Source organism: Fringilla coelebs (genome assembly GCF_963513975.1).
Source record: "Fringilla coelebs genome assembly, chromosome: 15".
Classification (NCBI taxonomy): domain Eukaryota; kingdom Metazoa; phylum Chordata; class Aves; order Passeriformes; family Fringillidae; genus Fringilla; species Fringilla coelebs.
Window position 1 is genome coordinate 5,200,240 of NC_140041.1, and position 23,975 is coordinate 5,224,214.

Sequence of the window (23,975 nt, forward strand, 5' to 3'; positions counted from 1 at the left end):
GGCCAGACAAGTGGAGGGTCAGAGTGCAAGTGTGGTTTTGTTACTTTTAAATATATTTTCCTTTCCTATTTCCAGTGCGCTCTCACTTGCATTTCATTTGTCCTCCATTCGCTACACACAAATCACCCCAAAGTCATGTTTTAAATGCATCTGTATTTTGCTTTAAATGAAAACCTCTTGGATATTTATCAAACAAGCAGTCTGAATCATCTGTGTTTCATCAGCTGGTTAGTGAAAGTGGCCCACTTGGATTTCTTAGTTTGCTCACGTGTGAATGGAGTGAGGTAATACAATACGAGGCCTTCTTTTTGTTTTTCTTTAGACCCAGAACAAGTGGGTAATATTTCAGGGGTACTTTTTAATTTGTACGGTTAAGAGTTTTCAGTCTGGCTTTAGTCCACTTCAGGATGTGGTTTTTAATCACTTGAACAGTAGCATTTAACTCAAAAAATATGAGCTTTTTTGCCACTTACTATCCCAGAGTAGCTCAGCCTAGTGCCCCCATTTAGGTCTTCATCTCCTTAGGAGAGGAGATAACAGTTATGACTACTGATTCATCCAGCAAAGGATGACAGCAGGTTAATTTGTTACCTCTTTCCCATTTCATTCTGTCTTAAAAACTGGATGTTGCTGCTACTGTCTGCTAGCTCTGGGTACTGCTCCACGGGCAGGACATAATATCCCTCGTAACCTTGAACCCTTCCCGTGCTGAGGAGCTGCTGCCTCTCTCCGTCTGTCCATACGCGGCTGCCCTCGCGTCCGTCCCGCGCCTTCTGCTGCTCCTTGGCCCAGGCTGCGGCCAGGGCTCGCTGCCGAGCCTGCTCCAGCACCCTGGCCTTCTCCTCGTCCAGCGTGTCGGCGCTCAGCCCGTAGCGGATGTTGATCAGCAGCGTGGAGTGCTGGAACTCAACGTTCGTAAACCTTCGAGTCCTGCCGCTGACCAGCAGCGTGGGCTGCGACACGGTGACGTTGATGCCGCTGTCCAGGACCTTCCTGCCGCTGGTCATGGCCAGGGTGACCAGGTCGCTGTCGGCCGAGCCCACCTTCACGAAGTAGTGGGTGTCCTTGCCCTCGATGCTGTAGTGCATCTTCTCCAGGTAGTGAGCGCCGTTCAGGACCGAGGCGATCTTCCTGCTGTCGTCCGTGGCGATGCTGGAAACACCGGTGGTCACACGGCCTTCCTTCACGGCAAACATGATTCCCTTCCCCACAATGGGAGTGCTTGTGGCAAACCAGTGGCCTGCTTTTTCTCTAATTTTGGCATGTAATCGTTTAGATATGACCTGTCCCTCCAGAGCCATGAAAGCCTGGTTGTGTCGTTCTGTCGTCTGCTGCACTCCTGTAATTAGCTGGGGAAAGCAGAACAGAACAAAAAAAACACCAAAGAAGATGTAGGTCTGAACTTACTGATTTCAGAGACCAATAATGATCTTTGCTTTGCTTTTTTAAAGGAAAAACATGCAGAGAAAAATGCTACACTTCGAAAGACCACCCTCAGTTATCCATCCATCCATCCATCCATCCATCCATCCATCCATCCATCCATCCATCCATCCATCCTTCCATCCATCCATCCATCCATCCATCCATCCATCCATCCATCCATCCATCCATCCATCCATCCATCATTCCATCCATCCATCCATCCATCCATCCATCCATCCATCCATCCATCCATCCATCCATCATCCATCCATCATCCATCCATCCATCCATCCATCCATCCATCCATCCATCCATCATCCATCCATCCATCCATCCATCCATCCATCCATCCATCCATCCATCCATCCATCCATCCATCCACATCTTGTTCAGAATCAGGTAAATACTCATTCAGCAAATCATTTTGCCATCTGTAACACCAAATAAAATACTTCTCATCACCCTCTGCAGCATATATGTGCCACACATGTCATTTTTGGCCAATCATATAATACCCAGTAGAATAATAAGAAAGGCCCAAGTGTAGCACAATTTTAATCAGAGGTGAAAACAAACAGAATCAATGTATTAAAAGGTGGCATTTAACTTGTGGATACTTTTCCCCAGAGATCTCAACCAGTAAATATAACTAAAAGGCTTATGAATATAAGCTGTTTTGTAAACAGATGAAATTTGGGCCCAAAAGCACCAAAGCAATTCCTGAAGAGGGGGTTTAGACTCTGAAATGACTTGGAAGCCTGGGAAAGTGGTATGTTTAGGTTTATATGATTATTTCTATTGTATTACTGCAAAGATGAAATAAGCCTAGCAAAGAGTAGGTTTGGAATTGGTCTAGTACTCTTCTGAAGTTTATTAAATGAGCTGAAATTTATTTTAAAAGCTAAATCCATATACTGTTGTCCACCCTTAACCTGACAAGTACAAACGCTGTAACTGAAGTTAAATGGAGTAGCAAATCAAAACCTCTAACTAGAAAAATGACAAAAAATGGTAAGAAAACCTCTTACAGGGTGAGAAGTAGAACCCTTTTTTACCAGTAAAACAAGTACCAACCTAAGTTTATTGGAACACATTATTAGGATGTTTTTACCAAAGGTACAACAGATGATAAATTACCCCGACAAAGTCTCCCTTTGTCATTGCTAATCAAGTTAATCGAGTTACAACTTGTTAATCAAGGAATAACTCAATAAAAGACAAACTAATGACACTGTAATTATGATAACAACGAAGGCTGGCAAGAAAGGCATATGTTCATTAGTATAAAATGTAGCTATACTCACTTCACTTTACACTGAATTAAGTGCTTGGCCTTCTGCTGTAACTACAGAAGAGCTAGTGATTCTATCCATAGAGTGGGACAAAGTTATCCAGAAAAAGTAATTTAATCTTTCTGCCTACCTGTCCATTTTCACACGCTTGACTCTCAGACAGCTCATATGGCGGTGACACAAAGTACATTTTTGCTCTAGGGAAACCAGGAATGATGTTGCTAAGCTGAAATCCAAACATCACCAACCAGCTCTTGACATCTAAAAATTGAAAGAAAACAGCTAAGTGAGAGACACATGTGTTTAACATATAAAGGAAATAAAAAAATCAGGAAATCCATCTTTGACGTCCTTAATTTCAAGTAGCAACTGAAGTCACAATATTATAGTGTGGAACTTTACAGAACTGTAGCAATCCACCATGAACAGGCACAGGAAAAACTGCACTAAATTGACCCTAAATAAATCATCAGGGATATACCAGGTCTTTCATTATTTTCCATTAGAGCACATGAATTATCCAAATATTTTACAGTATACAGTACTTGTTCCATCTCTGACACCTTCTGAAATGGCTACTATATGTAACCTATAAACTGTATTGTATAATGATATATTATTAGGTTAACACTCTAAAAACATCTGCAAGGTCCTTTGGGGAAAGACATGGCTTCTCTTCTATGTCCTATTTCCATCAGCTGTCATCAGGTCTCAGGAGGCTCCATTAAAAGCAGTGAGAAGCTAGATTTGTAAATCAGATGTCTAAATTTAGGCAACAAAAATATCCTCCCCATCCCTCCAGGGAAAGTAGGAGCTGTGTGGGAGTGTTACAGCTCAGTTCTGAGGTGAGCCTCAGCAAGTTCCAGATGTGGGATCAACCACAAAAACTCTATCCTCAGATCTAGCTGTAAAAGCTAAGAAACTAAGTTAATAACAGTATTTCTCACTCAGCAGGTATTAAGAACTAATTATGTATTTTAGTTATCCAAATGATAACTCCTTTAACAAAAAAAAAAAAAGAATCCATGACCCCATTTTACATTTCCAGTTTCCTGAATTCATGATAATTCTTGCTTAAAGATCTCCCTTGTCTTTCTCAGTGGCCGTCTCTCCTCACTGGCTCCTGATGGATGCTGCTGTTGCCACTTCTGTGAGCTGAGCTGTTGCAAAGCCTGTCTTCCCCAAAAGTCTTTTTTCTCTTAGCCATTTGGACTCTAAGATAAGTGGTAAAATACTCTGCCTCTATGAGGTATCTGTATCCATCTCCCATCACACAGTGCCTACTGTATTTTTCCTGAACCTTTGGACCACACAGGGTTACTGCTCCTCATAAGGCTTCAATTTTATCTTATGTTAAAATGGTATCTCCTCAACAATTCACTCCAGCTGCTCCAATTCCACAGAAACCAGAAGAGGACCTATATACAAAACAGTTACTACTTTGCTGAGCTAATGTGCTTTGCAGCACTGCATTTGCTGCAGGAATTTGTTTTCAGCAAAAGCTGTGAGTAAACTTCTGTGTCAGGGGTTAACAGTAAGAATGGACTGCAGAGGAAGAGTTTTTGGTGTTTTGTTTTGTTCTCTTTTTTTTTTTTGTTTTTAACTATGACAACAAAGGTGCCACCATAATCACTTCTTGTCTAAGATAATCTGTTCAGTCCTACAGCAACAAATATTTGCATCCCTGGTGAAGTATTTTTACAGACTTCAAGGTGTGAGTGGTCCCTATATGCAATTTATCTTATTTGATTTCATCCAGGGGATGGATAAATCAAATAAACACAATTTCAGAATGTAGAAAAACACAGTAAGATGATGTTGAAAATCAAAATCAAAGGGTGGTGGATGAAAATAGGACTTTTATTGAATTTAGGACAATGAGGTAATTTTAGCCACCAGTATTTTCACACTATCAGATACAAATCACATTATCTCCTAATTGCAAAGCTGCTCCACTAGAACCTCTGGTGTGTTACACCTACTATTAGGTTGCAATGTACTAATGAAACATGCTATGATTTTCTTTGAAGGAAATGCACACTTTTCTTGAAATTCAAATTACTGCTAAAATTAAGATCATTCCTTTTTAAAAATGGTATCACTACTCTAATTATTGTATACTGCATATTCAATTCTGAAAAAAAGCTTTTCCTGAAGACATATTAATTACCTTTCCTTTTAGAAACTGCCAGCAGCTAGCTCAAGTACTGTGTGAAGTTACTAAGTGAAAAATTATTCCTAATTAAGAAAGGGTTACAAGTTTTACCCAATTCTAACATATGTGATCAAAACTACTTTTGTTTCTCGGCTCTACAAAATCCATAACATTTATTAGTCTTTCAGGATGAAATAATCTTAAAAAACATCAAGGATTTAATTTTAAAGACTAAAGACTGTTTGCATATTAAAAGTTAAATGGGAAAAAGAGGTCTAATTAAATCCATTCTTGGTGCTAATTCTTAATGTGCCCATGAGCTCAGACAGTAGTTAATTTTGAAAGCAGCCCTGAAAGAAAGAGATCTGAGCAGTTCTGGTTTGTGATTCTGAACCAACCTGCCAGTGATTCCTTTACATGACTTCACTTTTCTTGATACTGAATTAGAACAAACACTTCTTTATACAGTACTAGTTCAATAGGAATAGCACTATGGCTGTGCTGAAATTTTCTATTCAGACAAATATATTTATTTTTTTCCCTTCATAATTCACCATGGCTTCTCACTTAGAGCCCCTTGTTCAGGGAAGAGCAGTACCAAGGAATCAGAAATAGCTACTTCTTTTCATAGCCAAAAGAGGAAAACAGCCCAAACTTGATGTGAGGATTGAGCAAAGGGCTCGTAAGGAGAAGCTATGTTTCTTTCCCAAATCAGCTTCCAAGCTGTATGTTGTGTATTATAAATGTGCAGAAGTCTCACCTGTTACATAATTCTTTAGATCCAGTTCATTGCTGAGAGGGTTGTTACTCTTGAACATGTACAGATTGAAAGGAGCAGGTTCTTTGCCAATATTTTTCCACATGGTGTAATCAGGAGATGTCCAGCGCCCAGCCAGGACATCGTAGTCCCTTTGGGTAAAATGCACGAGTTTGGTTAAAGGATCATACAGCCCTCCATGGAACCCAATGACCAGCTGGAAATCTGGGTTAGAGTCATAATAGATCTCCCCATAGGCCGTGTACTGGAGCTGCTTGATCATGAGGCCATTGATGCTGAACACAGCTAATGGAGTGCCCGTGTTATCAGAGGCCACGTAATACTCTTCCCCACTGCTGCTCTCCATTGCAAAGAGGTGCCCTTGCAGGTCGTAGTACAAAGAGGTAATTTCCGAGTTGGAATGATTGTAGACGTGAGTTACCCTTGTTGGATTGTGAAGATCAGCATAAAAGTACTGCAGATGATGCCCCAGGTTGGTCTTGCAGGAAGCCCTTCGTCCCAGGCCGTCGTAGCGGTACTGAACGCTCCACCCATTGGCTTTGTTGTAAGCTCTGGTCAGGAGCCCTTTGGAGTTGTACTCAAACACGTCTGCACCCCGCTGCCACAGGAAGCCGTCGTCGTCGATCTTGTAGGGGATGTCACCCAGGCGCGTGATCCTGTCCCTGAGGTCGTAGCGCAGCGGCATCAGTCGGACGCTGTTTCCAGGATTCAGGAGGTGCAGGTTCCCGTTCAGGTCGTAGCTGTAGCGCCAGGTGGGCCTGTCGTTGACTGCCACGCTCTGCAGCTGCCCGTCCCCATCATAGTCATAGGTGTACTTGGTCGTGTTGGCGTAGGGACCCAGTTTGAGCTCTCTTTTGGTCACCCTTCCCATGCTGTCGTACTGCACGGTCATCCAGTACATCAGGGACCGGAACATTTCGTACTGCACTTCCTTAATGCGCCCGTGGGTGTCAAAGTGCTTGCTCAGCGTCATAACTGCCGTGGTGATAATTTGGTTAATATCATAATAAATAACTCCGAATTTGCCAAAATGCTCGACTTTGCCAGAAATCTCATCGTAACGGTAAAGGTCAACTGGAAGAGGCGTCTCACTTATGATGGGTTTGATGCTTGCGATTCGGAAGCTGTTGTCATGATACGTATAATCAAACCTTGCATTGACCATTCCTTCTTCAGAGAACCTGTAGATTTGTTTGTCAACAAGAGGACCAATTTTCCTATAGCGAATGGTACAAGAAAACCCTCCACTTTGCAAATTCACCATTTTTAGGACACCCGTGGTTTCGTCGTACCCAAAAGTGACCGCCGTGCTGTCGTAAACAATTTCAGACAGCTTGGACAGCTTTCCATACTTGTAGAAGACTTGCCGGCCGGTCCCCAAGAAGGATGTTTTCAGAATCCTGCCGTCGTCGCTGTAATCAAAGATGACGGAGGCGTTGCTCTCGGGGGGGTTGTAGATGTTCCTGATGTAGCCCACGGAGGTGTGGGTGGACATGCTGTGCCGAGCCACGCTGGGCATGGTGACGGCGTGCAGGCGCTCCGAGGAGTCGAACTCGAAGATGTACTGGCGCTGGCTCTGCAGCAGCAGCACCATGGACTGCAGGGGAAACAACAACACAACGTTACCAGCTACCAGCGTGTGGCCCGAGAGAGGGAACTGAGGAAAAGTTTACTGGAGAGGCACTAATGTTAAATGAGTACAAAGAGAATCAGATACATTAGTCAGGGGCACAGAGCTGCTCGGGAATATTGTCAGGTTGCCAGATGAGAGGATCTGCTCCTTGGAAATCAATATGCTGACACTCCAGAGAAAGTGTAGGTTAGCAACCTGTGAGCTGTCCTCCCTGTAGGAAGACTTTTTTTTTTATTTTCTTTTTTTTTTCCCTGAGGGATGCAGAGGAGTTAGATAAATGACTTGATTTATCTTTCTGCCAGTAGTTGTAATTCACAACTGTTACTGTGAAATATGTGAGAAACTAAGCAGAGAACATCAGCTCTGGTTTACTTAGAACAACAAGAAGGGAAAGGGAAAACAATATGCAGTTTTGCAGTATTTAAGACACTTTTATGATTGAAGTGTGCTAATTAGGCTAAGTAAAAATGCACTACCATACTTTCATTTAATAAGTAACAATTAGAGATGAATTACCTGTTTCTACATGAACCTTTTGTCAGGTTTAGTCATGCATTTTTGGGCTTAATTAAGCACAATACATTGTGTTAATTTATTGCCATTCTATGGCAGGAAAATATCAAAAGACAGAAACCATGAACAAAATATTTCCCATTAAGAATTAGTCATATTCAGCTGACTAATTGAAAAATAAGGAATTTTGAGACCAGGGATGGCTAACAGCTGGGATACACCAAATTTTAGCTAGCGGGTGTGTGTGATTTATACGCCACGAAGCCAAACAGAACTTTGTGTCCTTCCAGCTCGTGCCAGGAGGAGACACTGTCACAGACATTATTTTCTGAAAAATCCTTTTGTTAGGATCTTTTCTCCTCCTCAGCTTCTCCATGTTTTGCGGCTTTGGCATGTGATTTGGAGAACTCTTTACCCAGCACGTGAAATTGTTTTTACTTAATGACCAATGACAGCCACCTGTGTCGAGGCTGTGAGCACTCACAAGATTTTATTATCATTCCATTCCATTCCATTCCATTCCATTCCATTCCATTCCTTTCTAGCCTTCTGATGAAATCTTTTCTTCTATTCTTTTAGTATAGTTTTAATATATCATTTTCTTATATATCATAAAATAATAAATCAGCCTTCTGAAACATGGAGTTGAGATTCTCATCTCTTACCTCGTCGTGAGACCCCTATGAACACAACCACACGACACAACTGACATGTTTTATGAAAATCCTTTCTTTAGGCCAAAGCTGAGAGGCCTCAGGAATAATGTGTAAACAATGATTATCTGCTGCTGTCGAATGCAACAAGTGGATCTGTGATTGGTCTCATGTAGTTGTTTCTAATTAATGGCCAATCACAGCCCAGCTGTCTAGACTGTTTCACTCAGAGACAAACCTTTGTTATTCACTTCTTTTCTCTTCTTAACTAAGCTTTCTGATGAAATTTTTTCTTCTGTTCTTTTAGTATAGCTTTTAATATAATATATACCATAAAATAACAAATCAAGCCTTCTGAACATAGAGTCAACTTTCTCATCTCTTCCCTCATCCTGGGAACCCAACCTACGTTTTCCAGGTAGGTGTAGCTCCACACTTTGCCGTCGGCGAACATGCGCGACACGATCCTGCCCTGCTTGTCGATGTCGGTCCTCTCGCTCATGGCCCCGCGCTGCAGCCCTGCCAGCCGCCCGTTGAGGAAGTAGGAGACGTTGACGGCGGCCAGGCCGCTGCTGGGCAGCCAGAGGAAGGGCCGGCCCAGCTGGTCGTAGATGATGCGCAGCGTGAACTTGCGGTGGTCGTCGTAGATCTTCTCGGTGCGGATGTTGCGGTCGTAGTCGATGGACAGCAAGTTCCTGCCGTGCACCTGGCGAGGGAAGGAGGCTGCGCTCAGTGCACGCCTGGCTTACAGCGGGGAAATGGGATGCCCAGCAGGGAAATCCTTTGTGAAAAGGGCAGGGTTCCTGTGAACTGGCTTTTGCTTTCTATTTCAGAGTATATATTGAAATAATTTGGGGTCCCGCTGGGGTATTTCCCATCTCACTGCAATATGGGAGGTGATATCCTACAGTAAAAAGCTTCTGTTATGGGTCAGAACAGACAGACATTCTGCACACCGAGGTCTTAAAGAGCAGAGGAACAAATTATTTTGCATGGAATATTTTTCTACTTATTCTATCTTTCTATTTTCTACTATTTTTCTTTCATTTTGTACTTCCACCATCAAATTTTTTTTTGCCTTTTCCCCTACAATCACTCTAAGAACAACAGAAGAAATATTCATGTCTTTATTGAGGTTTAGCCACTTCTATAATTGCATCACCCTGCTTAGAAATCATTCATTTACCGTTTTCTTCATTTACTTTCCAAATATTCAACAGATCCTTCCCTTGGGATGGAATTAAAAATCCTGATCATACAGGCTGGGAAAGATGGATTTCTAGTGTTGAAAGGAAAGGTGCTAAATAATTAGGTTTAATATTTTTCTTCCCCCCCCCCCCCCTTTTTTTTTGTTATAATTTTCATTCAAAGTACAGCATGAAGTATTTCAGTGGCAGATTTATTTATTTATTTATTTAAAATAAAAGAGCAAAACAGAGGCAAAGGAGAATAAGAATGCCAAATGGGGAGGCTTCTAGGGAGAGTGTTATAATGAGAGATACATAAATATATTCACTGGGGGGTGAGCCATAGAATTCAGGCTAATGGTGTAATCTGATAAAGCTTCTTAAGTAATTTAATTGTAGATGTGTCATTAATAAAGTAGAAGTTTTTAAATTAGATATAATTTCAGAGGAACAACTACTTTAAACTATTCATCAGTTTCTGGGAATTTGTTCTTTAGCTTATATTTTACAGTGGCTTTGATAATGCAATGTTTCCTCTTATCCAAAATTAAACTGTACATCAAACAATATGTAAATTAACCCTGAGCCTTTCTTGAGGATATAAAAATTACTCTGAGATATATTTACTGGCAGGGGTAAACCCAATTCCCACCCCAACCAACTCAGTAGAAATTCAGTTATACAGACACATTTAAAATTAATACAGTTTTCTGTTTGTAAAGAAATAATTATTTCAAATTATTGCTCATTATCCTAATTTTTTCCATTAATGAAATTAATCTCTTTAACAGTTTGCATTTCCTCAGTGGGCAATTACTAGGAGAAAAAAAAGCTCTTTTCTGTAGGTTTTCCCAAAGGTTATCCCAGTAACAACTTGCCCTGTGATTCACAGAAAAGACAGAGTATTTTTCTTAAAACACCTTGGGGCAAAACAAGTCATATTCTGCTCTCCCATTGCAATGAAAATAAAGCCAGGGAAGCCAAACTCAGCGTCAATAGTTTCTCAACTGGTTACTCTTGTTTTGTAGGATCAGCCCTGATGGCAGACACATAAAAAAATCCATTTTCATGAGCAGAAGAGAGCTTTGACCTCTCAAAAATATTTAGCTATAGAATTAAAGGGCTAGTGTATGACTGAAACACCCCAATTTCTTAAGGGTGAGCAGATTTTCTAAAAAGAAAAAAAATGCCTTTCAGAAAGATTATGAACAGAATTTTAACTTTGGGGGTTTTGTTTGTTTTGGTTTTTTTGTAACTTCTGAAGCTTCATAAATCAGTCAGGATTTCTGGGTTTTGCTCCCTCCATTACAGTAACTGCAAGAGTAATCTGCACAAAGGAAAGTCTGACTGGAGGTATCCTCTCTTTTTTCAAAAACATTATAACAGTTAGATGGTTTTGCCATAGAAAACAAAATTAATAGGGTTTTAAAAATGATTACACACACAAGAGCCGTGCACACACACAAACATCACTTGGAGATGCACACACGAACATCACCTGCTTGGACAATTCGGCCCCTTCATTTGCATTTGTAAAATGAGTAAAACCAGAGACTGTAATTGCAGTATCATATTAATTATATAGGAACCTAAACAGGCTGATAATTCCCACCCTTCCTGGGAACACTGAGAGCAGTCCCAAGTATCAGAACTGCAGATTACTTGACAGGCCTTTCTCTTTTGTTCACTTCCCACGTGCTCATCTGGCTTTCCCTTGGCTGCTGCTGAGGTGGCCAAGGGACAAGCCCTTTGTGCCTTGGAAAGGTCTGGCCACAGAAATCACTTACAGGATGCTGCTCCATAATCAAAATTCTTCAGACAGGAATCTCAGCAGGACTTTAGCTGAAACTACAGCAAGGCACTGAACGTGTGGTGCATCACACAGCAGCAGACAGTGAGTGGGTAAGAGAAAGGTGCAGTTCCTTTCTCAGGTGGATGAAATGTGCCCAGGCAGGTGTGCAGATTCCAACAGGTGTGGCTGGGAGTCACCTGTGACTCACCCAGAACAACCCCTCTGCACAGAGCAGGGACATCTTCAACTGGACCAGGCTGTGCAGAGCCCTCCAACCTCACCCTCAGTGCTTCCAGGAATGGGGCACCTCACCTACCACTGCCCTGGGCAACCTGCACCAGTGCCTCTCCACATCACCATAAAAATCTTCTGTTTCACTGCTTTAAATCTACCCTCTTTTAGATAAAGCTGCCACGCCTTGTCCTATCACAACAGACCCTAAAACAAAGTCTCTCCCTATCTTTTTATAAGCCCCCTTTAAGAAGCAAAGGGGCATAGACTCCAGCAAATATTCCTCAGAGTACTGCAAGGTGAAGTACTCAGCCAAGAGGTGAATCACAAGGAATGGCCACCCCTCCAGTCACACTGATGGGGACTGGGGCTCCAGGAGGTGGCCCTGCTGCTCTGCCAGCTCTGCAGCAGTGCCCTGCTCTGTGTCACTGTGTGCCACAGCTCCCCTGCCTGCCACCTGCTCCCCACAGCATTCCAACACACTTGCTCTGCTTCGTTCACTAAACATTTTGTAAAGATGAATTACAATAAATGAGATGCAAATAAATTCTATGCTTTCTCTCTAGTTTTCAAATTTCATTTTCAGTCCACTCAACCTGTGATAATCTCATAGTGATTTTCATTTAAAAGAGCTAAATGGATATGTGATTATTGTTACAGGAACTAACACCAGACAATTAAATGTTGAGGTGTTCCTAGATAAAGCATTGTTTTGATTTGCATAAACATGATGCAAGAAAACCTATCTCAGAAAACCTATCTCAGGTAATGTTTCAGCACTAAGATGTGCTTAACTTCAGCTAATTACCACAAGTGCCTCTATTAAATTTTTAGTATTGAGAATTAGGATTACTGCAATTTAATTTCAGCATCCTATTTATTTTTATTTTGAACAACACCTAGTCAAAATGTAGAGCTGATCTGTCTTCCACTTCCAATCAACTGCTGCAGGTCAACACATCAAAAATCAATTACACAGACATGAAATTTAGTCATTAAGGATTAGCTGCTAATCTCATTCAATTTTTTTGTCCAACCTTCCCCCTCTCCCCAGTAAGTACATTCTGAGCATTTGTGAGAGTAAGGAAAGATTTGTCAACTCAACACTGGGAATTAGATGCTAGCAATAGGACAATATAAAAAAATTAATATCCAAGCCTTTTTTTTGGTAAATCACTACATAATTGCTTGCATATATTGCATTTGCTATGTGATCTTGAGCACACTGAACTGTATTTTGTGTTCAGAGATGTTGAAAGAATTGCTAAAAGAGTGAGGATTTGATCAGCACTGCATTTGTTTTCTGCCCAGTATCTCAAATCCCTTCCTAAACTGTACATACTGAAGTAGTCCAGTCAAAAAAATCAGTGAAAATCAGGCCAGCAAAGCACAGAATGGGATTAATCCAGCTGCAGCAGGTCTTTAATTTGGCAGGGGAGGGATTACATGACCTGACTGTCTTCCTTATCCTGTGCTTACGATTTTGTAATTATGGCAATTATTTTCCAATCTGCCATTTGGGAAAGGGAATAAACACAACATGCCTGTCTCAGTGAGTCTGTAGGGGGATTTTACAGCAGCAGAATGCTGTAGTTGTGTTTGCTCCCCAGCATGAGCTGGGGTAAATCTGCCCTGGCAGTTTTACAAGTGGTGAGTGCTCAGTTTCCCACCCCCTTGAGAGGCAGAGTGTTTTGCAGCAACAGGGCAATGAAACTGGGGGAGGCTCTAGAATACATCTTTTGAGGAGTGGCTGAGGGAGCTGGGGGTGTTTAATCTGGAGAAAAGTTGGTTTGGGAGGACCTAATTACTTTACAAGTCTCTGAAAGGAGTTAGCAAAAAGGGGTCAGTCTCTTCTGCCGTTATCTCAGATGAAAGGACAAGAGGAAATGGCCTGAAGTTGCACCAGGGGAGGTTCAGATTAGATATCTGAAAAAGTTTTTTCACTGAAAGAGTGTTCATGCATTAGAGTACGTTGCCCAGGAAGGTGGTGGAGTCACCATCTCTGGATGTTCTCCAGAGCCATTGGGGTAGGGCATTTGGGGATACAGTTTGGGGCAATTACGGTGAGGCTGGGGCAATGATTGGACTACATGATCTGGAAGGTTTATTCTAACATTGATGATTCTGTGATTCTGCAATATTTTAGGTATTTTTACCAATCTTTTTTGGAATATTTTTAGGAACAAACTCTATAGCTGATTGTAGCAGACGATCCCATGCGGCCAACTGAGCTCTCAAACAGTGTCACGCCGAAGACAATCCCACAGCTCTGCATTTTTAACAAGTAAAAGTAACACCCTTCAAAATAAAAACAAAATAATTTTCTGCCCAAAGAGGAAAAGGTGATTATTGTAACAACAGGTTCTACTTACCCTGAGCTTTCTTCCAAACACCGTCACTTTGCCTTTAATCTGCTCCTTCCTCAGGCGCCATTCAATTGAGTTTAAACCATTTTCCATGGGCAGGGAAATATTACATCGTCCTATGGTGGGAGTCACAGTCCCAGCCAGGACATGAGGCTCGCTGTGAAAGCTAATGCTCATGCCATTGGCATACATCACTCTCAAAGTACCATTATTACAGAGCTGGTAGCTGTTCCTCACTTGATCTACAGCAATAATGAAAAGAAAATAATTTAGCTACTCCAGTCATAAAGAAAACATATAGCTTAATTTGATTGGTTTTTTATTGCACTCCTGTTGATGTTAAATGAAGTCAGCCTGCAATTACCATTTACGTGGTACTATGGTGGAAATTACAGATGTTACTGATTCATGTAAAGAACAGTAGTGTAACAGTGAGCCTGCAGAGAGATACTGTGTTTATTTCATTATCTTTTCCCTTCAGTCTTAATTGTGAATCAAAATGCACAGTGATATGTGTTGAACCACGTAATTTATTTCTGATATGAACAAAAACTCCTGAAAACTGAACTGCTGGATAAACAACAAAGCATTAAACTCCAGGACAAAAAGAAAAAGAAGATGATTGCTGGACTCTTTATAAGCAGGAAGAAGTAGGAAGGCCTCTTCTTTTTTGTTTCCCTCTGTTCAAAAACTGTCTCCAAGCAGAGGCCTTGTACAGAATTACAGTGTGGCTTTAAATGCTCAAGGTGTGAGGCTCCAGCAGTGCAAGCTGGCAGCCACAGTGGCTCCCTCTCCTGCCTCCCTGCCTCCCCAGCAGAACCACACTGGCCTGATGTGCACACCCGTCTCTGTCAGAGAGGAGTTACAGAAACAAACCCCTGCTTCTCTGGCCATGCAGTTCTCCAGCTGTTTGACACAGCCAAGTCCTCTTTCAGCCAGGATGGAGTGCCAGAGCGTGCAGCTGTCAGCAACACATCAATATTTGCCTGACAGAAGGACAGCATCTACGTAATTAATCATCTGCTATAAGAGAAATTACGTCTTTGTAACCAGACCTGTCACAGTGTAATAGTCTACAAATGTTGACATTTATGTCAGGAGGACACTATTGTTTGGTGGTGATATTCTCATTCCAGTGACATTATATCTTAATTAAAAAGCCCCATCACTCACCAAATCCCTTTTAGTCTGTATTTGATAACTGACTCCACTGCATCAGATGCAATGCCCGGGCGGTGCTGGAATGCTCAACACAAACTCTGAGCCTGTGTTGCTGCTGCCTCCTGCCACCCTTGGGCTGTAACACTGCTCTTGGGAGGGCCAATCTGGCACCACACCATCCACTGCCCTGACTGTTCTACACTCTAATTAATGGCAGTGTATAAACTTAGAAGATTTCTTTTCCTAGAAGGCTTCCTGAGCCTCTCCAGAAGGATCTCCTCAGCAGCCATATCCAGCAGTCAGGCTGCATCTCTGTGGCACAGAAGTCAGAACCAATTTTGCAGGGAAGTACAGAGAAATATGCGAGTGGGTGAAGTGACCCTGAACCAGGAGGCAGTGGCAGGACTAACTTTCCCCAGCAGACAGTGACCACATGTACTTGACACAGAGCAGGACTGCGAAATGGCTCTTACCTGTCCTGAAGACCTGTCATTTTAGGAATAAGCTTTATGGGAGTTTTCCTTGCAAACCTTACACGGTTTCCCCCTGCTCATAAGTGTACTGATGACACGAATCATTAGTGAATTGCTTTCTCAGGCTGTGTGTGTGGTTAGGAGTGTGCTGAGAAGTGTGCTTTGGTACCTTGAACAACTGTATAGGAAGCCTCCACAGAGGAGAGATTTGTGATGACCGTGACATCGTCATCCCGATTAGAATTCTCAATGTCGATGGTAATGGACTTTTCCATTTCTCGATGAAGGCTAGTTACCACTCCAGTGGGACGTGTTACATTGGTCAGACGCCCTTCATGATCATAGCTAATAGAAAAGTTAGTGAGAGCAAAAAAGCATGAGGATATATGTTCATTTCAATACCCAATGTATTAATAATGCAGCACATTTGTGCAAAAAACCCAGACTGAAACAGATTTTCAAGAACATCCTGGCCATATCTATTTCTCTGTTCTTGAAAGAGTCTATAATGATGAAATAATATTTTTTAGATACTGATCTCAACTACATAGCTGCAAATCCAGGCTAGCATATTTTGAATTATTAAATTAATTAAATTATTTTGAATATACGGAGTGATATTTGGCTCAAACAATTATAACTAGTAAAGTAGTCTGCATTTTAATAGTTGCATTTCACTTTAAGGAAGTGGACTTCTGATGGACACTGCAACAAACAATTGCATAAACTGCACATTTGCTTTTGAATACCTAGTGGAAACTAAGTATGGTCTTGAGTGACATATCAAGGAATAAACTTGCCATAAAGTATTAAAATATACATCAGCTTGACAACATTATAATTTCATTTAGATCTTATCTGTAGTATTGAACTGCAGATTTGGGGTCAGTATTTTGGATCATAAAGATGAAAGATGAAAAGCACAAAGGGCAGCAGTCAGCACTCAGAATAGACCTTAGAAAATGATTTAAATGCTCCAGAGGCATAAAGATTAAAAAAAAAGAAAAAAAGAAAAAAGAAAAAAAAGGCTTTCCATGATTTTACAGAGTTAAATTTCTTTAGAGGTATAAAGCCTGAGGAGGGGGGAGAGAAGGAATGCTGCTGGAAATCAAATCATACCCTTTCCCCCTTTCCTGAAGTATGCTCTAGCTGTGTGCATACATTTGCTAAAGAAGCAATCCCTTGGATCTTAGGGGCAAGAAATGGGGACCTGAAACAAAATCAGCATTCCAGTCTGACACTCTGCTTGCTGCAACTCTCTACTGGTGCAAGTCTCTCACCCAGCCGCTACCGAAGCACAGGTGCTTCTAGAGAGCAGAAAGGCAAGAAAAAATGTCCTGTGTAGACAAAGGGAAAAATTTAGGTAGAGATTGAAACCAACTGGTCATCCTTGGGATGTAGAGATGCAGGGAGCAGGAAGCCTGGAAGAGAACTGGTAAATCCATTGCATTGCCTGAGAGTAACAGAAGAGAAGAGGAGCACATTTAGTACCATGGAGCTAGCTCAGTTCATTGCAGGCTGTGGTGAGCTGTAAAGATGAAAACAAAATCAGAGCTTTCAACATGGCTATACAATTAAAACACTCAGAAACCTCAGACTAGGCCACCTGAACTGTACAGCATATCTAAAACATTCAGACAGGGATTGGCTCCTCAGTTAAAATGAACCAAACATATGACTTTCAAATCCATTGCAAATGTTTGCACCCATTGAACTGAATATTGAGGAGGAAGGAAAAAATCACCTGTGGAGCAACAAGCCTTACCAGAACCAATGGAAGTATTAGGCAAAGAAGGAAATCAATAAAACAAAGCATCATGCGACCTAGAAGGGACCAATAACACATTGTGTTCATTTAAGTGGTTCAGGATCAAAGAAAGATAAAGCAGCATGATTTTCCTCAATACAGTCACAAGTTTCTCCCCACAGACAGATATATATTTATATAGAGATATATAGACATATCAGCAAGATACTGAAAAAAAGAGAATATGTTGAGATAATCTATGAAAGGGGTTAAGTCTTTATAGACATCTTCACAAAAAATATTGAAAAGCACTCCAAAAGAATAGCTAAAGGAAGAACCAGATCCAGCCAAGCATCTATCTTGCAGGGGAAAAAAAAAAGTACAAAAAATGGACAATTCCAAAAATGTTAAAAGGTTAATAAGGCCCTTTAAGAGTCTGTATGTGGTGTGTTTCATGATGAGCAGAGTGAGGAAGAGAACACTTGGATGTCAAATCTTTCAGCACAGTGTTATTTAGGACAAACTAGAAAAAGCTATGAGTGTCTCCAGTGTGACTCTGCAGCACTCGGTGAACTTCCAGAAAAATGGCTGGTGAAATTCCCCATCAGCAAATATATTTTAGGCAATGCAAATGAGACATTAATTTAAAGTTTTCATTCACATTGCTGGGCTTTTAATTAACCTAGGAAAAATTCCTGGGGATTGCTGTGGGCTACTCACTGGAAATCTCTATTCAAAGTGTAAGGGCAGTCTAAAAAGTAAATATGGATGTGGATGTAGAGAGATTGAAGCAGAAAAATGAAAATATTCCAGTGCTATGTGAAGAAATGATTGTTTTACCCCTGCCATGGGGCGTGTTTTCCAATGCTGGTCACAGCTTTGAAAGCAACAACAGTAAAGATTAAAAGCAAGTGATGGATACACTTAACAAAATACATACAAAAGTACTCTTGTTGGAGATCTGCAGACCATTTAGATTATGACTTAGATATATGAAAAATTAACTCTTAAATAATATATACACACTGTGATACCAGTATATGAAGAAGGCATTTCTACTTTGTCCATTGTATCAAAATAAAATCTTATTTAAAAAAAATTCTTTAAAGGTAAAAAATTTAAAATTAATATAACAGAAACCTTTTATCTACCAAAAAGGTTAAGTGACATATTCCTGAGATTTTTTAAAATTTATGTATTATATGTATTATATGAGAGCAAGTGTTCAGTAGAATACAACACCCAGACATTGATCTGAATAATAAGAATAAACTATATATTAATTAAATGATTATGTACTTCTCTTCTCCATGTCATGAACCTGTGTCTAATGAAGTAAAAAACCAGAATTTACAATGAAAAATATATTAATTGACCTGGTGTTTTTTTTAGAAGCAGTCTCCACCTATTGCAGTCTGTGACACAGCATCAGCCTGGATGAATCAGGTCTGATAAGGCAACCATTACATTTTCAGCTGAGGTGGGCTCTGGGTACTCTGCAATTCCTGAGATTTTGTTACTGACTTCAGTCAGAGTAAGGCTTCATCCTAAGTTTTTCTACCCATAACATTACAAAGGCAATCAACCTTTCTTTATCCCAGTGCCTTAAAAACCAACAAACAACAGCATCTCCCCGCTGCTGCCTCACCAACTCTTTGCTAACTGTGACCAAAACCCCCCTGCCAGCAGGCAAAGGTTTCCAGGACAGCTCTGGGTGATGGCAGCCACAAAGCTGGTGGCTCTGAGCTGCCCATGGCCATACCCACAGCTCAGCCTGGACCATGGGACACAGCTGGCACCTCCTCAGGTAGCCACAAGCACCTGTGCATCAGCCTTCAGTGGGCTTGTGACAGTGCCCTGAGGGCTGCTGTCCCCTGGCCACTACTGTGGCATCATCTCTGCTCCTCGGGCAGTTTTTATGACCAGCATCCCAGCCTCAGGTTTGTGCTCCTAGCAGCTCGTGGGTGGAGCAGGAAGGGCAGGGCCATATCCAACACTGCAGAGAGGAGGAACAGCAGCTTCTGATTAACACAGAGCTGGGCAAGGCACAGACACACACACATTTACAGACACCCCTGTCTTCTCTCCCTTTTAAAACTGATTCCAGAAAAAAAACTGCAGCACTCTCTGAGGATGCTCCCTGGACCGAGAGGAATACCACTGGGAGCTGCTTCAAAGATCTGTGCTTCATGCCCAAGCCAAGCTTAAATTACCCCGTGTGAGCCTGCTGGTAGCTGTTCTATTATTGAAGAGCCTTGGCTGTTCCTGCTGCAAATGAGCTGCATGCACGTGCACAGATGCTATCTATAGAATTCACACATGGAGGGTGCACACACACCAACCAGCCTGTGTCTGCAACTCTCTGCTGATAGATGCACACCTAGATCAACTGTACAAATTTAATTCTGAGAGCATTTTCAGGGTAAAGTTGAAATTTTAAAATTTAAAATTGAGAGGAATATACCCAATAAGATAACACGGCACTTCAGTGCCTGGTTGATATAAATGCACTGACATAAATTTTTTATAAGAACTTTAGCTCATGTAGTACTTTACCACTTAAAAGACCTCTGTTCTTTTCCAGTTCTGCTGCCATATTAACAATTTTGACTGCTGATTATGTCTGTATGAATGCATGAATGTAACTGCATAGAGAACTATTTTACTGTCCTTATAAACTCTCATTGGCTGAATACTTCTTTCATCTTCAATTGATATTAAGTTATAGCTACCAAAAAATTTTCAGAATGATGAATACAATATTTTCTCTTAGGAACTGTTTCAAAGAAAAAAACAGAAACCAGAAACTAGTACTGAGTGACTGTGGATTGTGATTGTTCAGGTTTGTATTCAATTTAAATAATATATTCAATTTAAACAACGTCTTTATGGTTCTCACATCTGTGGGCTCTATGCTTGTGAGAATGTATGTACAAATCTGGGAGAAATGAGTTATTTCTGCTGCCTCATCAAAGTTACTAATTACCTAAGACAATACCTCAGGCTGTAATATTTAGATCTAAATATGGTATTTAACTTCCACTGACCTAAGGCAAAGGTTGTGCATCTTTTCTTATTTGATCTTGGAAAAAAATCTGCAGCACTCTGTACACATTAAATGATATTTTCAGGTGATGTCAGTAAGACATCACAGCCCTTACCTTCTGTATTTCCTTAGGAATCATAATAGAATTTTTCTAATAAACCATGTTAACTTAGCACTTGGTGTGACTCTCAGACACCAGTTATATCAGTTTTGTAACCAGTAACTTTCTGATGACATTTTTTAATGTTTCATGGATTTCATGTAGAGTTTTCAATTAATTTGCTATTTATTTTCTGGTGTTCTGAGAAATACCTAATTTATATGACTGCATCTTGGGCTACCTATTGAGGAAAGAAAAACAACAAAAAAACCTTCTTAGCAGGGCATCCACATCTCACCAGCAATAATATGAAATTTTATTCTGTGAGCTTTTACTTGAGCTTATAATCAGCAGGTAGTACCTTCATGCGGCCATATAACTGGATTATTTGTGATGAAGAATTAATTTTTGCCAAATATGAAGGAAAAAGAAGCCCCTGGCCAGGTGAAGGCCAGGGCTGGAGGAGAGCAGCGAGCGGCTGGGCAGGCAGGGCCCCACGAGAGGGCACTGCTTTCCTTCCAAAGGGAGCTCTGCAGCATCCCCTGGGCAGGGCAGGCATCCCCAGCACACTCAGCACACTTCCCTCCATCCCTGCATTTCTTACATTTTCTCTGAACACAGGAAACAGGTGGCCAAGCTGAATGCATCAATAAACTAAGAGGTGAGTGCCACTGCTAGGCTGTGACTTGAAAATAAGCCTGCCATTTAAAATTATATATAAAGCTTATTCCTATTTTCTACTCACTGATTCGGGGAATGATATTTTTTAATCATTAACGAATTCAGACAAAATATATGGCATCACACTTGCCATACTAAAATATATTTTTCAATGTGTCATTTAGCTTCTCTTTTTAAAATTTAAAATTGTTTTGATCAAAAAATGGCAATGAGACTACTAATAACAGGATGAATATTAATAAAAATTGGACTAGTTTTTCTAGATTTTTAATATACTTTTGAACCTCATCTCTTCAGATGAATTTCATTTAAAGAGGAAGTTCTGTCTATTTAATCTATATGCTCATGAACACCACTGTGCTTTTGGGTTATCTACAAATTATGGAAGTTACACCAGGGGTCTGACAGATAGCTGGGGATCTAATTTCCTCACTTGTCTCAGGAATGAACAATCATTGAAGTTAATCAACATTTTAACAACCATGAGTAATATATGAGGCTGAACAGAAAGAGAGATAATTTGAGTTCCAGAAGAAGCTGCAGCATGAGGGTTCCTAGAGAGAACAGCTCTGTGGGAGCTGCAGGGGGAGTGCTGGGCTGCTCTGGCTGTGGGCAGCCGTGCTGACCATGAACAGCAGCTTAACTCAGCTGAGGTTCTGGCCATGGCACACAGCCCTCTGTGCTGGGTGGGGATGAGCTGCCCCAAACTCAAACCCCAGGCAAGGATTTAGGGGGATCAGCACCCACCCAAAGGACGCCATCACAAAGCCACTTGACCATTTCCAGCATCACCCAGGACTGAGGCACAATGGCCTCACTCAGCATCATTGAAAAAGCTAAAACAAATTGCAGCAGGGTCCGCCTAGGGCCCACTGAATACCTTTTGAAAAATAAACGTACGCTTAATATATCCAAAAACATTCTTACTCATAAAATGTTGTCCATCCTGTTTCATCACTCTTCGTTGCTAAGAGACCACTGTTTCCATTATATGTCATTAATCCGAGCTCCAGGGTCTGTGTTGAGACCAGCTTGAGTCCACCATTGGTGCCAACAGCCAGGGTGACAATCTGATTGTCCGGCATCAGCAGGTGGCGGGGCATCCCGCTGGCGTCCCGGCGCACCTTCAGCGAGTTGCCGTTGTTGTCCATCACCTCCGTGACATCGTTGTCGCTGCTATAGGTGAAATTGTACAAGTACTCCCCAGTAACGAGGCTCAGAGTGTACTGGTGAATCCCATCAGCATTGAAGACATACAGCTCCTGTTCTCCTGGAGATGCAGCTTCATATTGGTTAAAGGAATTAAGAACGGGCCTGTTTTTACTGACAGCCCTAATGCGGATATTTCCGAGATCAGCTATGTAGATGGTACCATCTGGGGCCACAGCTAAGGAAGATGGTGAATTTAAGATGGCATCAGTGGCATACCCATCATCCCCAGCATAGCAATTACAGTTGACATCATTTTTGCAATCACAGTCTGAAGCTGCCCCTGCAAGAAGGCATATTTCTCCATTGGTAGTTACCTGGCGTAGCCGATTAATTTTTTTTTCATCTGTCTCACTGATGTAAAGAACTCCTGTGTGTGAGATGGCAATGGCACTGGCTGATTCAAGTGCAGAATGAATAGCCAGTTTGCTAAGAGAGTAGTCTATACCAGGAACCTGGCAGTGCATGGGGCGTCCAGCAATAATGCTAACTTGATGGTTTTCTGTGATCCGTAAAATAACATTGTTCTCTAGGACATAAAGGGAGTTGTCCATGGGATTGACAGCGAGATCAGTAGGCCACTCCAGCCGTACCTATGAGTTGCACAAATTATTACTGTAAAACTCGAAACTGAAAAGTACACTCCTAGTGTTTAAAATTCCACGTGTAACAACAGCAAATTAGTGAGGGGTTTATCAGTGTAAATCATGAAACCAAGTCATGAACGGCAACTATTTCAAACAACGATTCTGTTTTTCGGAAATATTAAAGCTACGTGCAGTTGTAACTTTGGCTAATTGTGTTTCTGTGCAAGAATGAATGCTACATTGTGGAAGCTCTACAATAATTACAGAAAAACAGGCAATTAAGACAATAACTCCCATTATCTCAACCTTATTTCTCTATAGTTGCATAAATAAACTGTGTTAGCCACAGTAAAAAGGATGGTTCACTCATTTCAGTAACAAATCAACTACGTTATCATCTTGTGCTGCATAATGTGATTCTTAAGTGGCCAGGCAGTCATCCAAAATAGATGCCCATCTCTCTTCTAAGAGAGGAAAATAAATGCAGTAAGAATCTACCTGGGTGACATCCATGCTGGAATCACAGCTGAGAGGTCGGACAGCAGTTAGGTCATTGGAGCCCAGCAGGGTTGATATAATTCCGTTCTGATCCACTTTTCTAATCATAGTGGCATCAACAAAATACATGAGACCATACTTATCCACTGCAATTCCTGCAAATATAAAACCCAGGCATCAGTGCAGCAGTGAGGATCCTGGCTTCAAGGCAGGCTTTGTCTTGTTTACAAGATGGTGAAATTTGTTCACTTCCCCTGTTCCTTCCTCCCTCCCAACCTGAGCACAGGTCCTGGAACCCTCCAACAACCCATAGTTCTGCCACAGAAATGGCATCAAGCAGGTTTATCCTCCAGGACTCTAAAGAAAACCACAGAAATCCCCAAACATGCCAAAGACCCAGCAGAATGCATCAGCTTATTTCTAGATTTGAACTCTCTGATAAATTACA

General features: G+C 41.3%; 1 protein-coding gene across 6 annotated transcripts in view; it reads right to left on the bottom strand.

Annotated features, from left to right (window-relative positions):
• Window positions 1-587: 587 nt before the first annotated feature.
• The window catches only part of TENM2 (teneurin transmembrane protein 2), a gene marked incomplete at both ends in the record, with an annotated part of 473,693 nt that continues 450,305 nt past the window's right edge, over window positions 588-23,975 (bottom strand). For all 6 annotated transcript variants that reach the window (XM_084215965.1, XM_084215964.1, XM_084215963.1 and 3 more), the window contains 8 exons: window positions 588-1,349; window positions 2,848-2,978; window positions 5,633-7,247; window positions 8,859-9,155; window positions 14,032-14,267; window positions 15,829-16,004; window positions 22,161-23,035; window positions 23,528-23,682. In XM_084215965.1, the coding sequence (XP_084072091.1) occupies window positions 588-1,349; window positions 2,848-2,978; window positions 5,633-7,247; window positions 8,859-9,155; window positions 14,032-14,267; window positions 15,829-16,004; window positions 22,161-23,035; window positions 23,528-23,682 (4,247 nt within the window). The remainder of the gene's footprint in view (window positions 1,350-2,847; window positions 2,979-5,632; window positions 7,248-8,858; window positions 9,156-14,031; window positions 14,268-15,828; window positions 16,005-22,160; window positions 23,036-23,527; window positions 23,683-23,975) is intronic.